Here is an 18,784-nt window from a genome sequence, read left to right as displayed (position 1 = left end):
GACAACAGCTGAGATAAAAATACCTATAGCACAGAAATCTCAGGTTCCGTGAGAAAGCCTCCATGCTGTCTCACTGTAGAAAGAAAACGCTGATATTGTTCTCATCTTCATATCAAGGTACAGAAGAATAACAAAGGACCTTCAAGCAACACCACCTTCATAGCAAGCTCACAAAAGTCCCATTATATCCCAGAAAATCAGGTCCAACCAGTTTGCTTCTTGGGCTGTGCCACTGCTAAGCCTATTAAATCTACCTCTGTTGATTGTATGTAAATGAAGGATTGGTGAGAAACAAGGCAGAAAGAGGACAATACATGCTGCTTGACGACCATCATTGTCATCTTATGCAAATGTCCACAGTCACCATGTATAAGTAAAAGGGGGATTCTAGTCAAGCTTCTCTGCAAGATACCCCAGGCTGGAGCACTGCTTCCCACACACACTTCTCTTGGAAAAGCTTTGTGCATTCCACAAGTTCATAGCCCTGTCAGCTGATGAAAAACCAGTGTCATACACTGTGTCTTTATTCCCTTTTTGTGCTTCTTCCATCACAGAGCCAGAAGAAGGAACAAGGAACCTGCTTATCATTACCAGCAACAGGAAACATTATCTTGAGGAGCTATTGTTGGGTAGAATGGGAATCAGTAGGTATATTACAGATCCTTCATCATACAAGGGTGATAAATCATACCCTTAGCACAGCCAAGAATCCAACTCTCAGTCTGTATGTGTAGATCCGATTATATTCCATGGCCATACTTTATGAAATCGTTACCAACAGAAGCCCCAAACTAAGGAATTATAGAAAGCATCAACATTTGTATTTTCTCTTTATTAGCTATCACCATATGTACCAGTATCTTTCACATCGTTCTAGGCTTTTAGAAACTCAAGCAGAGATCACGAATAATTGCTCTACTGTCCTTTCCTTTCTTTAGGTAAGACTAATACAGCCAAACTTTTGTGGGTTTGTATGTACATTAATTCTGTGGTTTCTTTGTTTAAAACCAAACATATCTCTGTTAGTCAGTGCTCAGAATACTTCAGTAATTTTTTATTATTTCTTTGTCTCTGCAATCAACGCAAAAATATAGGCATTTTTGCATAGGTTGATTAACATCCTTCAGCAAACAAACCTTCCTTCATTTTTTGAGAGGGCTCTCTTAGGAAGCATGACTGGTTCTCTGGAGATGCCTATTTCTTTCCATCAAGTTCATAGAATCCTAGAATGGTTTGATTTGGGAGGGACCTTTAAAGGACATCTAGTCCAACCCCACTGCAACGAGCAGGGACATCTTCAACCAGGTAAGGTTGCTCAGAGCCCCATCCAGACTGACCTTGAATGTTTCCAGGGATGGAGTATCAACAGTCTCTCTGGGCAACTAGTTCCAATGTTTCATCACCCTGATTCAGTGAATCCTATAGCTTTTCATGTTCAGACTAAGAAACCTAAATACAGATGTCTGTAAGCAGGCTGAGGTGGGCTTCAGCTGCCTCAGTGCCACCTGAGGTGACCTCCTGCTTCTACTGCAATATTGTTACTCCAGTATGCCTGTGCCACTTCCTCCAGCACTGTGTGGGTATCTCAGACGGCACTGAATATCTGACTCTATATATTAAAACACTTTCCCCAGTGTCTCAGGTTCCACTATAGCCCACCAAGCTGATGTATTTACTGAAGCCCTGAAAGTAATTCCAGTGATAAAATGAAGGTGTCTGCGGGTAATGATCTGCACTTTGAAGTCTTCTGTTTTTCATCACTGATTATTGATGAAGACGGGGTGACAAACTTAGACTGAACATGGAATTTTTACGTAGCTACATCAAGTATTTCCACTGTAAAGGATTTATTTTCACAAAGATAGGGCTTTACTGCAATTTGACATGCTTCAGGAGATTGAATTGCCAGTCCCGATAGACACAGATCTTCTGTAGGCCCCATGTCACAATGTCTTGATACACTGAGGAATGTAGAGACACTTGCTGTTTATGTGTACCTGAAGCTGGTCCTAAAAATCTCCAACATATTTCCCTAATTCTCTTGCTTCAGGAACTTTCTGGACACTAAAATTTACAGGCAAAGCCTAGGGTTCATTTAGGAGTTCTCTGAAATGTAGTCACTGCCAGTGCAGAGAAATTCAAAGATAGTCGGTGCTGTCTTAATCCATGTTCCATCACTAGAAATAAAGATCCTTGAAACCAGTCAACTGTGCCATTGATTCCAGCAAGAATCGAATTCACTCTTGCTGCTGTGTTTTTTTCGATGAGACTGACAATCTACTGAAGCAATAAAGACTCACTTTTGTCAGAAAATACAGCAGCCAGCCACAGGATATGCCATGGGAATAGCAACAAAAGAGTATTTTCACAGAATTACCTTTTAAAAGAATATCCAGTGGTCTGACACTTGACACTCATTTTTAGAGAAATATAACATGTTTTTAGGATCTTCCTGAAAACACAGTTTGCATGCAAGGAAACTAATTCAGCTCTGAAACATATTTGGTTCTGCAGAAGACTGCAGCAGCTGCCTGACAGGATATAGCACGAGCACATAATTTAAAAAGAGCTATAAAAATCCAAGGAAAATCATACTAAAATCATAGACGGTCACTCAGTTATAATTCAGGTGACATGTTAATAGACTTTTGGGTATTTTTTTCTGCCATGGTACTGTAGACATTAAAAAGTTAAATGTTTGTAGGTTGTCACAGCTGCCAGCTGTCCATGACTGAAGATACCAACAGGTCACAGCAGCACAAAAAAGAGCATCACTCATTTCATTGCATAACTTTTACTGCTATTCATGGCTCATTTTTTAACCAAAGTGACCTGGTTATATCATGCTTGCAGTTTACATGTAATGCTCACAATTGCAGTTTGGGGCAACATGAATTAAAACAATTCCCCTGCCCCACAGATGCAATCTGTTGCAAATGTATCTACTACACTTTGCATTTGAAAATGTTCATAAAAAAAAAAAAAAAAAAGAAATACAAAGAAAAAATCCCAAACAAACAAATAAAAAAAATCCCAAAACTAAGTAAAAAAGTATATGGAGCAAACCCTCACTTACTGATAGCCTCTGCATATTCTGTAAAGAAGCTGCCCCTGCTTACTCCAGAAACCCTCACTTACTGATAGCCTCTGCATATTCTGTAAAGAAGCTGCCCCTGCTTACTCCAGATCAGCTTCTCATTACACATGGTGTGTGCCATGTAGCAGAAGGTAAGACTAGGCTTTGTGATGTTATTAAACTCTGGACAAAAAAAGAGAGGTGGTGTGTTTTAATGAACTAGCTGTCACCATAGAAACAATGAACTACTGTTCGAATTACACAATTCACAAGTGGAATTGTGTAAATTGATATTTTGTTTCAATGGTTAAACAAAAAAGAAGAATAAAACCTTCATTCTATTCAATTAAGTGACATTTTTTTTCTTCCTTTTTGGTTGATGTGAAATACAGAGTTGGATAGGCAGATAAGAAATGTTATTTTTAGCTTTTTATTTTTAATTTTAACATTTATTGATTTTTTAACCCTAACTAAACCAGCAATACTTCTGAAACAATCTTCTGTCATGAAATGTCAATAGATTTTTATTTTCCAAATTTCTTAATGGTTATTATTATTTTTTTGGTGTAAATTATTTAAGAATTTAACCTGAACTTGCATTTTTCAATGACTAAACTGCTTGACGAAAAATATTTTTATACAGCCCTGCTCCCAGAAACTAATTTTATCTAAGTCAATATCTTACCCAGTTGCCTAGACAAATTCCATTCCGCTTTTTATTTTCTTTTAACTTATGTTCCTCAGTTATTAAAGAAGGACTTCCTGGCAATTCTGGAGATTACAAAAGTAATAGCTTTGAAAGAACCAAGTAGGAATTATTGCAATGAATATACTATGGGATGGGAATAGTAGCTTATACACATGTTTTGCAGGTAATGGCTTTCAGAGCTGTAGGCATTAAATTCCAGTACTTTTCCTTCCCTTCGTTTCCCATCTGAATGGAAGTCCAGCAAAAGCTCAGAAGATGACTAAACTTAGATTTATTAGCAGGGCTTGCAAAGGAGGCAGTCCTCATTTAAACCACCAAAATGCTGCTGAATCTGTTGGCAGAATGTGTTCATGCTGCCCAAGGAGATAATAGAGATTTTTGCTCCATTACAGCAATTTTTGCATCTTTTCTGAGTCACCTTAACTGACAGTTCCCAGGCTGATGATCACCTTGCCTAAGTTTTAACTTTCTTAGAGTCCATCTAGCTGAACTTGTCCTCTGGCTTTCCTCTGGAGTCAGTAAAAAGAAAAAGGTCATTCCAGAGAACAATTTATCCCACAAATGGCAGGAACTCATAGAAGTTTGAAAGGAATAACGCTAAGGAATGACCCACAACTCTTCGGTGGCTACTTAGACTTAGTTTAGACTAGATAATTGAGGTGCTAGTTACTAAAATCAAGAGAAAACACATCCCTGGAGACAAAGCAGAGAGTAAGAACTAGTAGGATTTGGGGTTACTACTCTCAGGACAGAGACTAAAGTATCTATACCTATCATATGTGCTATAAAAAAATCCATGGCAGAATTCTCTTCTGGTTCTGCATGATGCACCTATGGCCCTACACACTCCACCGATTTGCCATGGGTTAGCATTATACTGTGGGTAGCACATGGCATTGAAAAGAAAGGGATAGTACATTAAGGAAAGATTTTCTTGACACTGAGACACGTAAGATTACCAAAGACGCTGTAATCGCTAATGAAGAATTAGGTACAGAGATCCCCAGTCTAATGGCAACCCAGCTAGCTCTGGAAGCAAAAGCTGTAGGACTGCACAAGCACAGCACTGCCCTGCAGCAAACTATTCCTGCAACCAGGGCCAGGACCCCAGCTGAGAGTTACAACGCCAAATAAACACCCCAGCTCAACTGGCATTAATACGTGCAGCTTCACATTATATCTAGGGTACATGGATGGGGTTTTAATCCCTGTTATTAGGAATTCTTCACCATTAAAATTATTGTTTTTACACTATTTGTCTTCCCCGTCAGACCACACATAGAAGTATAGCTTGGCTGTATATTATAGAGGGATGAGAAGTAGGCTAGAGGCTTTCCCAAGAAATAGGAACATGCCAGTGGTTCACCCACTGGAGATTTCTCTTTTCTCCAGCCATGACTAGCAAGAAAAAGTTTCATAGATCTTTCCAAAGCAGTTTGGCTGTGACACAGCACCCTTTATTTCCCCTACCAAAGCTGATCCTGAACTTTTTCAATGACAGTGCCCTTCCAGGCTTTCAGCTTCACTAATGTGACCGAATTCATAGTAGGCTCATAACATCCTTTTTAGCTTCTGCTGCTCCATTTGAGAACAAGATTCTTTATAGAGCCTGCAGCTTGGTTTCTGCCTGGGTTGTGAAGATTTTGTTCGTTCCAGTACTGTTACATTATTATCCATAGAATTCATACCACCCAACTTCAGATTTCCATAATGATTGCGTTAAGAGGCAATGGAGACAAATGGACACTCGTCATAGACTTAATGTAAGATGGATGTCTAAAATAAGGCAAATTTAAGTCACGTAAGTACAGTTTAAATAACTAGCATTGATAAAGGCCTTTCTACTTTATAAACCCATACTTAGGGAACATTAATTAATCCATTGCAGCTGATGAACAAACAGTGTTGTGTTGATAAACTCAGAGACATTCAGCAAAGAGCTAATCTTTGGCAATGCTTGGAAAACAGAGGTCAGTGAAGCTCTTTTTCTTGCATTTGCCTGAGAAAGAGTAAAGCTTGATCACAGCTTGGGTACAGATGGTTGCATGGGTGCCCTGTTCAGATACAGATCTCTACTGTATAGATGTCTGAAATGAGCACAAATCCTAACCCTGGTGCCACATGGTCCCTAACATCTACCTTGAACTTTTTGCTTGTTTCTACCATCTCTAACATGAGGTTAGTAGAAGACACTTTATGCAGTGTCACATGGCTAAATCCATCAGCACGAAAAAGCCACTTTGACCAAAGACAGATGTATCCAGGCAGATCAAAGCTATCTCGGTCAGCATCCTGGCTCAAATAGGAGCCAAGTAGAAAACAATTAAGTATAGAGACATATTCTTAGCTATACCCTCCCAGCTCCAGGATTTCAATAGTTTTTAAAAGCTGAGTGTGAGACGAACAATCCTAGTTCTATTGTTCTTGTGTGCAGCTGCATCAATAAGGGAGATACATCCACACATAGGCAGGCACACGACAAAGTAATGTCTTCCTGGTGGCACCAAGGGAAATCAGAGCAGATAATTAAAAGGCTCTGAAAGAACAGGAGGCTGACAAGACACCCAATAAAAATCTAAGACTAAAGAAACCTGCTCCATCTTTAGATGAACATGGAAACACTTTTCAGAATCTAGTCTCCCTGCATTACCACCATTATCTTCTAATTACTGCCTCCTACCCTCTTGGTGTCCCTACCAGTTTCCCTCCTGTTGATTTATGGGCTAACTTGCTGATAGGATTCTTCTTAACCAAGATCATTGTAGACATCACATCCCTGCAAGTACTTCATTTGAATTTCTTGGCTTGCCTGGCAGTGCAACTGCCCTTCAATATTTTTCAGAGGAAGGACAGAAGTTGGACTAGCTTACCAGGGTTACAAGTTAAAATTTAATTTGACAGTGAGTCATGAACCACATAATCACCAATGAGTCCTCGTCACTTTCATTTCTATTCAAATTCTTGCACTATGTTCACTGTTATCATAGCTTGGCTCATTCCAGATTAGTGCATTTTAGGCACTATAAACACTAAATCAGAGGCCCAAATCTGCAGATCACTCAAGGAACTCCCCCACAATTTGAGACAGCACCACATTCAGGGGACAAGTCTGGAAAATCAAGTTCCAACAGTGCAAAGACAAACAGGTAACAGGCTGGGAAAAGTCTGTTATGCCAAACTACTGCTGGAGAAATCTACATTTCATCAACAGGGCTCTTACCATTATGGGATTTCTCTGAGTGGCATGTGTCCTGGCTGTGATCCTGTGCCCCCATGGACAGTATCAGATTAAACTGCTCAGCAGATCCCAGATCAAGCCAGACAAATCTGTATGGTCCTTAGAATTACAGCTAGGTAAGATACAAACCCACCTGGAAGCGGAAGACAGCTGGGAGCTTGACTTTGTCAGTGCATGTGTGTGGCAAGTGTGAATGTGCAGGCTGCTGAACACCTCTGCCTGTCTTTGGAGGTCACCACTCAAGGAAGCATTGATTGCAGAACTTGTTTACACAAGTCTAAGTAGATCCACTACAGTTTAGTACATGGATGTCATAAAGAAGACACCTACACATCAAAACATCCCATGGTAAATATAGAGTAATCCAGACCTCTGGCATGACCTACTCAGTATAGCAGAGCCAGATGCTAAAGGTAGGAGTTGTTTGATAAAATGTAGACATCAACAATGTAAATATTTACAGCTGAGATAGCCACCTTTACTTCCACATATGTCTGCAGAGAAAAAAAGGGCATCATCTAATCTACTTTGAGGATGAAATGAATTATGTCTCAGGCTCTACTTATTAGATATCCAGAGCTACAAAATGAGCAAGGTGACTTCATCATTCATAGTGCAGATGCATTTGCAGGTATCAACATTTAATTAGATGAATCCCATGCTAAGTGTACACAACCCAGGAAACTGTCATTAAGTATCTGAGTAACTCCTGTGCCATTCTTTCCTAGCCCCGGGGCAGGGAACAGGTCAGTAGAGTCTGGATGGGAAAAAATAAAAACGAAAAAGGATGCATATGATTTGTCAGTGAGCTTTATCAATTCTTATCTGGCAGAATGTCCTTTGAGGACTGCTGACAGCTACAAGAGGGTCCAGCAGGAGCTGGGGCAGCTCTACACTAGAACAAGGACAAAAATTCAGACAAAGGACATCGGAAACACTGATGTAAGAAATAGCCTGGCTCCACTGCCTGGCAAAGTTGAGTATGAAGTAACCATTACCCTCCTTCCTTTCTTTTCGGCCTTTGGCTTTCATTCATTATTCCCCTTTATCTCTTTAACTCCCTTTCCAGAACAAAAGACTCCGATTCTGGGTCCTGCTGAGATTTCGTTTTCTTCAAATTCTTTTTTTCATTCAGGCTGTAGGTGATGGCTGAGCAGGGAGGGACACCTAGGGTCAGCACATACCCCTTATTTCTTTTCATATGAAGGCTCCTAAAGAATTTAAAGCATTTCAGAGGAAGAAGATGTCATAAAACTCATGGAAAAAACCAAATAGAAATCTCAAGGCAATCATTGTCTCTGAAGCATTATAGGCATTACACAGCAGCAGAAGGAGAGAAAACAGTGCTGTGAAGAATAAAACAGTAATGAGCATAACATCTGGGTATGTGAGGTACAGCAGGAGGGAAAGGGGAAAACATCAGAGCCCTGACAAGTCAGGGCTGGATGCCTTCCATAATACAGTGCCAGCCTTGCTCTTCAAGACTTGTGGTTGCAGTTGCAGCATCAACATTGTGCTTGGGTTGGACCTCACCCAGAGGAACTCTGGGGAACCATTTAGTTTATGTCTGTGTTCACAGATGCTGAGCACAGCAAGGGGCCAAAGCAAAGGCAGGAGAGTTGAATTACTGCAAAAATGTAGGAAGCCATAAGATGTTCTTCTCTTTTGACATCAAAGTGCATTGCTTTCCATGCAGTACTTTTAAACAGGAGAAATATTAGTGCAGAAAACAAGGTCCCCAAACAGGAGCAGAAAACCTACTATAATTGTTATTATTTTTTGCACCACGTGGGCACCTTGGGATAATTTTCATGATGTGTAATATTATTGTTCTAGACACTAGAAATACAGATCACAAGGACTGTTCATGTCCCAGACCCAAATGTTATACATGATCATTTGACTTTGTTTCACATGCAACAGAAGACTGTAGCTACCTTGCTTGCATAGGTTACTGTAGTTCAGCTGATTTGGTGGGTGTTTTTTTTAAGCTGCAGGAACTTGAACATGTGCCCAAACCTCGACAGACTCCCTAAAAACTCACAATACCATTTTATACCCTGCAGCCCCTTTGAGGAGAAATAAATCCTCAGAAAAAACATATATATTGGAATGTTCTATGGAAATTTGCATGCAGAAATAGTCCAAAGGGAGATGAGGCAGTTTTGTGCTTCTCCATGCTCTTAAATAAACAGAAGTTTACTCATCAGCCAGGAGGGATTTCTTCTTTCTTTCAGCTGTTTCTGACAAGCAAGGGAGTTATTTTTTATGTTTCTCTTTCTTTGAAGGAAACAAGTTAATATCATATTTCTCCCCTACCCGCCATCATTAACATGTCTTACTGCTACAGATGAATGACAAAAAACAAACGTTGGGCAATTTTCACTTCTCCCAGGTGAAAAATAGGCTGTCTGCAGCAAGTGAAAAGAGAGAGGAATCAACACACTGCACAAGGCTGCTTAATTTATGGGCAGTTACTACATCTTCGGGGAGTTTCATAACAAAACTTCTCCAACCAACGCTTGATAACTTAACCTAAAAGCCAGGATCATCTGTGGTGAATAGTGCTTCATTCCAGTAATAGACCAGGAGCAAAAGTGCTTTTGGAGTAAACAGATAACTGTGGTATTTTCTTAAATCCTGTGGTATATGAATCCATCATGTATGGAGTATCCCATGTTGATACACCCCGTGTTAGCAGGCAGCAACAAGTTGTCATTCCAAATACAGTAAGTAGTATCTCAAGGATGTTGAGCAAACAGTGAGAATGGTAGAGCTCTGCTGATGTCCCATCGTTTAACTATGGAGATAAGGCTTTGTTGGGAGTGATGGTGGCTAGATCTGGTTTGAAATAAGTATTATGTAATGAAAGGTGAGTCTGGAAGGTCAGGACTTAAAGGGGATAAAGTGGAATGCTATAGTCCCAGAGGTGAAATGAAATACCTGTAAAACACATCTACACTAATTTTAAAAAGGTAGAGAGAAAAAGCAACAAACAGGATCCATGGAATGAAATGTCTTTCAAACAAGAAACATGTTAGAATTCTTCACTGGAAAATAAATGCCTTGGAGGTGATGTGGTTTCTTTACCCAAAGCCACATAAACTGTGGAACTCATTGCCACAGGATGTGGCGAACAACTGAAAGATGCACAATAAGCCTGGGAAAATCTTCTATACAGTAATTCAATCTAAAACTACTAGGGGCACAGAATAAAGAGCATCTGGATTCTGCTGCTGAGCTACTACTTGAAAGGATTCAGTCCCTGCCTGCCTGAGTAGGTGATACATTTTAATCACATGGAGATGCAAAAGCCTTTCCGATGGCTCCAGACCTCCTCTATCTCTGAGCTGTGTGCTTTGGATTTGGAACAGGCATTCTAGTAGGCAACAGTAGAAATGGACTTTAATTTGGAACAGGCGTAACTGCCAGGGTTATTCTGGGTTTGAGTGATAAAGTACCAACTAGCTGGTAAAATGGTCTCTCTTGAACTGAGAAAATCTATGAATTCTTGAATCTTAGTCATTGCATAATCATAAGAAGCAGGGCTCATGGTCAGCTTCTGGCATTATTTTGGGGGTACAGGAGGAGGAACACATTTTTTTTTTCCCTTTTGTCCTTGCATAAGCCACTTCTGGACCTCAGCAGAATTGGGAAGATCTTCTGTAATGAACAAAGAGGATCCTAAACCCACATCACTGGGGCTGAAATGAACTGCCTGCAGTACATGCTTTCCTCAATTTCGCCAAACCACACAGTTCGTTTCCCCGAAGCTGGGAAGCAGAACAAAAATGACCTTATGTATGAGCTGAATAATAGGAGGACTCTGATGGAAATACTAGCAGCTAAAATGCAGGAATAGCTTGCTTCAGAGGATGCTCTGATAACACAGATATCTGCATCCTGCCTTCCCTTGCTTCTGGGCTAAAATACATGGTGAGGAAAAGGGGAGAGAAATCTCCCTTCTTATCACACACTATGTGTTTTATCTGCTTTCCTCTGCAGCTTTACCAATTCTAGTCACAGTAGAAGCTGTTTGGACAGGACTCAGAAAATGGACCCTGATTTCCAATTAGTTTCTCTGTCATTCTTTGCCCTTCTCTCATTGGCACTGGCCATAGGCAGCTGCTGCTGCAGTCAGTGGGAAATGAGACAGGATATTAAACTATTAATTTCTTCTTTGCTTGCTGCCTCAGTTTCTTAGCTCAGCAATAGCAGAAGTATTCTTCATCAAGATTATGGTCATCACAATGTTAATCCCTGTAAAGGTCTTCAGATCATGAGAGAGTCAGGCACAAGTTATCACTGAGCTGATGAGGGGGAACAAGTTGTCACAGAACAGACCAACGATGCACTTAGTCTTATGTCCAGTTCCCAATAACTTTTGCCACCTGCACAAGCAGAGGACACAAACACTACCAAGGCCTCTCCAGGCATACTGTTTCTTTTTCCTTTTCTTTTATTTTTTTTTTCTTTCTGAATTAATTTTGCAGTCATATGTCACTGCATCACCTAAAGTACAGAAGCAAGTTCCTGACCTCTGATAATAACCAGCAATTGTTCTGGTACATCCCCGTTGATTGATTTTTTTGTCCTTATAATGTCTCTCTAAGCTCATTCAGCTGCAGTGACTGCACCTATTACCGTAAGATGTTTGCATGGACACTGCTGAAACCCCCTGCAGACATGACAGGAATGTTTTGAACCCATCACTTCAACGTACATGGTCTGTCCCCAGCTGCAACTCACCTGGAGAAGAGTCATTGAAAGGGTTCAGGGCAGCTGCCCTCCGTATCTTCTCTAGACAGGTCTCTTGCTCCTTTTTAATGATGCAATTGGAATGGGTTGCTGTAACCTGAAAGGAGGGGAAAAAATGTGGAGAAAGGATAATTACAAACTAAAAATAGCTAGTGAGTTTATCAGGAAACATCAGTAAGTTTTGAGGTCCTGTTCTAAAATGCATAAGAAATAAAAGCATCCTTATAAGAAAGAAAAGTGCAGAAAACCTTTCAACAAACCTTTTTTTCTTTTCTTTTTTTTTTTTTTTTTTTCCTTTATTTCAATTCCTCTTCCAGGAGGCTTAAGGCCAAAGTATGGAATTACAATTTTTATAAATTGTTTGGGGGGTTTTATGTTGTTCTCCCTGCCAAACTATAATTTCTAATGTGTTTGCTTTATTTTATTTTATTCCTTCCTCATATAAGGCTGAAGCAAAGGTACCTCTAAATGGAGAAATAATTTAAAGAAGAATCAGAAATCAATTGAGGCTCAGTTTGATCTTACACCAGTTTCTTATGAGTCTTGCACAATCCATTAACATCACTCAGGACTCAGAACTAAATTAAAAGCTCTTTCTCTTCATCTTTCACCCTGTCCATTCCTTAATGTTTCCTTCTTCCTTTATTCCTAGTGAACACAAGGCAATTTTCTTGCCAAAAAAAGAATGCAATGCCAATTAAAGTCAGGTGACTTGATCCAAATCTCTTCTTTTTCTCCCCGCCGTGTCCCCACCCCCTGCCATCTTTAGGGCTCTAAGGCAGTCCACTGCAAGAAAAAAAATGGGGGGAAAGCAAATGAAAACAAAAAGAAATTAGTTTATAAGAGGAACATTGCAGCCAAAAGAATGCAGGCAATCCCAAAGCAGCAACAAAATGTGACCCATTCCCAGAAATGAATACAAGATTTCATTCCTATCGCAGACAGTGGCCAGAGTGTATCAATTAAAGGGCAATACAATCTCAGGTTTCATTAGATCATTTTACAGGGGCACTGTTAAGGTTGAAATCACACCGCGGAAAGCACCGTGAAAATCAGTGCACTGGTTGAAGATGGGGTAGGTCACCCTGGTTCACTGAAACAATTTTGCTGTTTCATATTTCCCATCCCATTTCCTTCACTCTTGACGATAGAGAACTACAGAGGAAGCAGAGCGTACCTGACCTGCCAAGTGGTCTGTTTTGCCTTGCCTGCTATGTAGGAACAAACAAACAGGGAAAGCAATACCCGAATTCAATCTTCTTCAATTTATTTTGGAGCCCCGTCTACACAATTCAACTTCACTTCCCCCGCCTCCCAATAGACAGAATGGAGTGAACAGTTTGAAACGCCACAATACACTCAATACACACTTACAGTAAATGCCAAGGCACAAGTAATCCTAGTTTGGTGGTGCTTGCGTTGTGCTTTTGTGTGTGCTAGGAGGTGTGGAGCCATTTGCACACTTTTGGCCTTATAACAGGTATAAGCCACCAGCCTTATTTCAAAGACAGCGAGGGTTTCCTTAGGAACCTCTGTTGGGAAGTTTTCCTCACCATTTGTTAGAACTGATAATGCTACATAGTCTCATCTCCAAGATCCCAGTAATAAATTTCAGCTATTTTCCTCGTGGGATGCACCAGGCATAACCATATTATATTCGTTTATCTTCAAAACAAACACTGTTCTGTTTTAAGGGCTCCCATGGGCCTGGAAAATATATATTGTCACAGATCTCTAGGATCTCCCAAGAACATAAGGGCTTTTGCTACATCATCCCCTAAACCTCAGAGAAGATTGGGAAAATTGCATTGACTGACATTCAAGTTCTTAGAACGTCTGTTAAAAAAGATAAGAGAGAAATAGCAAGTAAATCAGGATTCTGGTGCTGGTTCACTCAGGTCTGAAAGGAGCATCCAAGGGTTGTCTCAGTACATGAATATGGAAGTTTCTGTACAGGTTAGAAAAGTTCTCATGTAGTAATAGTAGTCATAATAATAAAAATTGTAATAGTAATACTACAATATATATTGTCTACGCAAGCAGGATACAAATAAACAAAAGGAAATGTTTCTTCACACACTTATTTTTAACCTGAAGAGCTCCTTTCACCTTGATATTGTGAATGTTCAATGTTACAGGAGTTCAAAACATATATATATATATATATATGCATGTATGTATTTATGCAAAGTTCATCAAAGGATACTAAACACTAAGAAACCCACCATGCCCAGATTTTGATGTCCTGTGGGGCACTCATAGACCTTTGAGAAGGTTTCAATTCAATCTATAGTGAAAAGACAAAAGAGTTATTTATCCTTCCTGTATTTGGCGTCTGCTTTAGTAGAGGTAAGTCAAAGCCAGGACTTGATTGATTATAAAGAAAGCCTAAGGATAAGAGCTCAGATTTTATTGTTTTCCTTGCAGACGGGCACATCTGGTCAGATGTCTCTGACTGAACTGACTAAATTTAGTCAATTGTATCTGAGTAAGTCTGGCTCAGGAGGTATTTGAAATGTAGACAGCTGGGCACAGACGGCACTAGAGCGATGGGCTTCACCTGCCCCTGTAGCTAAGCTTTCACTATTGGCAGACTGTTTTGATGTGACTTCCCATAATCATTTGTATGCCATTTTGTGGCACTCTTCATCAACGAGGGGAAAAGGGGGGGCGTGGGGAGAAAAAAATAAAGCAAAGAAAAAAAACCCCAAAACACTGGGGAACACAGAAACTGAGACAAAAAGCAGAGAAAGGGAGGAAACATTAACCTCCGTGCCAGAGAAGCTGCTTGTCATCTTTGCTTAAAAAAAAAAAAAAAAAAAAAAAAAAAAAAAAAAAGGGGTTGGATTCCTAATAGCAAAAGGTTTCGCTGTTGAATGCAGAGATCCTTTAATGTTTTCACGTTTTCCTGAAAGGATCCACATGTTTTGTGTTTCTTCATTAACTACGTACTGATAGAGCCTTTAATCTGTCAAGTCAGTCTTCAACAACTGCCCTGCAGAGCACAATTCAAATGGAAGTGTGAGATTGAACTTCATGGCCTCCTGATTTCATTTCTTTTGCCTCAAGGACATTTGCAATTTCCTGAGTTCAGCAGAGACAGGCTGGTTTCAGTTTCCCAGAAGATATCAGTGATATGTGCAGTTAAAGAATGTTCTGACACATACTAGAAAAATCAAGAAACTAAGAAGATAGTGCATGAAATTCACTCTTTTATAAAAAAAAAAAAAATTACTCTCAGTGGAGTGAAGGAGTTTGACTCACACCTGTTTTGAAAAGGCATATGTTTGCCTAGATACAAATACAGTAAATAGAACTGACGTCTGTTTAGTTGTGAGGGAACAGAAAAAGACAACAGCAGCAAGCTACCGCACTACAGCTGTACAACAAATTAAAAACTTTCATTTTTCTTCATTTGTTTTTATTAAGGTGGCCACCACAAAAATAACCCAGCATGTGCTGCATGTAACTTATAGTACTTAACTCTTTGTTGCTCCCTTGGCATTACGGTAAAGTTAATAACAATGATGTCATTAGGTAACAACCTACATTATTCTCTGACACATACCCTCAAGGTACTGCTTTACTGTGAACTGTTCCATTGGGAAAGCTATTGATGGTACATACACCTAAGCAGAGAACCAGGTGAACACATCTCTGCTGCTTCCAGACCTGCCCCAGCTAGGTAAATCAGATCAGCAAATTTTAGAGTCATGTTTAAGCAAGGAATTGCTCAAATATACAGATGGTCCAGGGAGAGAACCCCATGGGAGGAGCTGTGCGGATCAGAAGGGCATCATACGCTTCCCTGCTCATGGAAGTAAACACATGTTGCCAGTTTATTCCATCAGGAAATGTAAATAAACTTTTTTCTTCTTGTTTTGGTTGAAGTATATCAAACAGTGGGAGCAAGGCAAGTGAAGGTAACTTGGACAGCAATTTTTCCTTTCCCCAAGATTCCTCCTCCACTGGAAAGGCAGCATGCCTAGCTGTCTGCTTCGGTGCACGAAGATCTACAGAGCACAGTGGTGGCTCTGCACCTCTTCCCAGCGTGTAGCGCAGGCTGTGCCTCACATTAGGCACAGCATCGTACAAACTTTGGTACATGACTTTCAGTTTTAAAAAGTTAGCTTAAAAACTGATACATTATTATGTGAGCATTCCCCAAAGAAGCTTATTTTGTCATGGAAACATTACCAGATTTAATCCCTTATCAAGCAATGATTCAACTGGTCAAACCAGGGCCAAGACTTGCACAATGTTGTGTTAAAAATAGAGGTGTTTGGGAAAGAGCTCTGATTATCTGGATTTTTTTCAGAACTGATTTACATCATTACTGGTACCCACAACACTGGCTTGGCGGTGGAACAAATTGTCTCCAGGAAGGCCTTACGTTGTTGCTTGATTGCGTTTTTGTCTGCCTGTGTAAATAGCACCCAAACTACTGTAATTTCAAAACACTTCAGACTAAGTGAAAGGGTAAAACGATTAGGAACTTATTCAAACCAAGGCACAGTTGTACAATCTGCAGCATAGTTTTGACACTATGTTTTAAGAAAATTGTGCAGAAAAAAACCCACAAACAGAGCACACTGCCAAAAAAGGCACTGATCCCTTTCAAACTGTCTTACATGAATTTAAGTTATGGTAACTTTTCTACACTGATGGCTCCTAGAGAGATGCATGTCTCACTGCAGATTAGAAAATAACAGCAGCATAATCAACAGTTCACTCAATGGATACCTTCTCAAGTGGTAACTCTGGACAAAAGATGTGTTATGCAACATAGGGTAAATCTATTTTTGAGCTTGCTGTCCTGGTTTCAGCTGGGATAGAGTTAAATTTGTTCCTAGTAGCTGGCACACTGCTGCGGTTGGGGTTTAGGATGAGAATAATGTTGATAACATGCTGATGGTTTAGTTGCTGCTGAGCTGTGCTTACTCTAAACCGAGGACTTTTCAGTGTCGCGTGCTCTGCCAGTGAGCAGGGGCACAAGGAGCCGGGAGGGAGCAGAGCCAGGACAGCTGAGCCCGACTGGCAGGAGGGACATTCCATACCATAGAGTGTCATGCCCAGTATATAAACTGGGAGGAGTTGTTTTGGAGGGTCTGATTGCTGCCTGGGGACCGGCTGGGCATCGGTCAGTGGGTGGTGAGCAACTGTACTGTGCATCAGTTGGATTTCTTGGGGTTTACTCCTCTCTTTTTTTTTTTTTTTTGTTTTCTCCATTATTATTATTGTTATTAGTCTATTATTATTTTACGTCAATTATTAAACTGTTCTTATCTCAACCCACAAGTTTTACCTTTTTCCAGCTCTCCTCCCCACCCCACCAGCAGGAGGAGTGGGCAAGTGGCAGCATGGTACTTAGTTGCTGGCTGGAGTTAAACCACGAGGTTTGCCTTAACTAGCTTCTTATCTTGAAGATCAGTTGAAAAACCTCCTTCCGAGTATGGTGAGGCATTCTCAGTATAGTTGATAACTTCCACAGGAACTGACATCTTGAGTTAAACGAGTGTGTACCTTTAGCCTATTATCTCTATTAGCAGGCAATACCAAGCAATGTTTCTCAAAGCCTTGCACTGGTAGGATGCAACCACTAATTGGAAAAGGTTTTTTTTAAATCTTGCTAGACATAATGTGCTTGAGGTGAAACTAAAGGCTCAGTAGCCTTTTCTGATTGCTGATTATATTATGTAAAATGGCTTTCTCCTATTGTTCCTGAGACTTTCTTCTCCAAAGATAAAACTCTAGAAGTACAACTCCAAATAAAACATGCTACATGTCTTCCTTCTTCTTTCCTCAAAGGATAAATCCCAAATGGACATTAGCCTTCCTTGTCGCATCTCTGCATGTTCTGACCACATCCCTATATTCCTCCCAACTCGCCTGTCCCTTTTTCCACATCTGTAAGCTTCCTTTTGTTTGAGGGTTCCCAGAATCTTTATCATCTGGGTAAAAAGGCCTCTCTTTAGTACAAACCTCCCTTGTTTCAACCTATGACCATAGTCCATTTGTCTCCTGCCATACACCATGACAAAAAGCATTGCTCTTCCCTCTTGATGATGTCTCATAGACACTGTAAGGCTGCTACTAGGTTGTCCCAAAAGTTTTTCTCCTTCCACCAGCTACACAAGCCCATTTTCCACTCCTTACAGGCCTCCTTGGTGTCCCCTCCTCTGAACTTGCTACAGTTGATTGATATCTTTAATACACTGAGGAGCCTAGAACAGGATGCAATACTCTAGAAGTGGTCCAGCAAGTGCTTCGTAGAGGGGGATTAACCACTTCCCTGTATCTACTGGCTATTGTCTTGTTAATACAGCCCAGGACACTGTTGTCCTTAACCTTTCCTCAGGACCCATGTAAACCGTGCAGAGGCAAGGGTAAGAAGTAGTCTCGAATGGTTTATCACATCGAAAAAAACTTTTGGTGATTTTCATTCATTGAAGGCTGAAGGAATCTGTGCTAACGTAAGACTTCTCTCACTGTGGGGACCTAGCGAAACAGAGAAGCTTTTAGGAGTTCTGCATTTGCCATGTTGCCACATTCATTTGCAAGGCAAGTTCTTGTTATTACTCGTGATTATTTGCCCATTTATACCTCATTACATTTAAACAAAACCCTGAAGAGAAAAGATCTTAGACAGGAAATTTGTTTTGTGCAGGCTCCAAGCAAGTTCAATAGAAACCCCATCTGAGTCACACTTGGAACAGAAACGTGTGATGAACAGCTACAGGAGGGTGTAGAAACACTTTCACCACACACACACATATACCCTACCCAAGGGAGAAAGCTTTAATTAATCTACTAATTAAATTAAAGCTATTTGCCCTCAACTATCACACACGTTCCTCCCTTTCACTTCTCCCCGCAGGCGGCTCCAGCAAGTCGTGCTACAGCTCTCACTCTGATATTCCCCAGAGAGGCTTTAGGACTGGGGATAATTCTGAAGAAGGGAGGCAAAGAGCTCATTACAGCAGTGGTAATGGGAAGTGAGCAA

General features: G+C 40.4%; 1 protein-coding gene across 4 annotated transcripts in view; it reads right to left on the bottom strand.

Annotated features, from left to right (window-relative positions):
- ADCYAP1R1 (ADCYAP receptor type I) overlaps positions 1–18,784 on the bottom strand; it is a 140,555-nt gene that overhangs the window by 73,275 nt on the left and 48,496 nt on the right. For all 4 annotated transcript variants that reach the window (XM_040593097.1, XM_040593098.1, XM_040593099.1 and 1 more), the window contains exon 3: positions 11,773–11,878. In XM_040593097.1, coding sequence (XP_040449031.1) covers positions 11,773–11,878 — 106 coding nt within the window. The remainder of the gene's footprint in view (positions 1–11,772; positions 11,879–18,784) is intronic.

This window comes from Falco naumanni, chromosome 4 (genome assembly GCF_017639655.2).
Source record: "Falco naumanni isolate bFalNau1 chromosome 4, bFalNau1.pat, whole genome shotgun sequence".
Taxonomy (NCBI): Eukaryota; Metazoa; Chordata; class Aves; order Falconiformes; family Falconidae; genus Falco; species Falco naumanni.
Note: the sequence above shows the minus strand (reverse complement) of the source record. Positions and strands in the feature narration are given on the sequence as shown.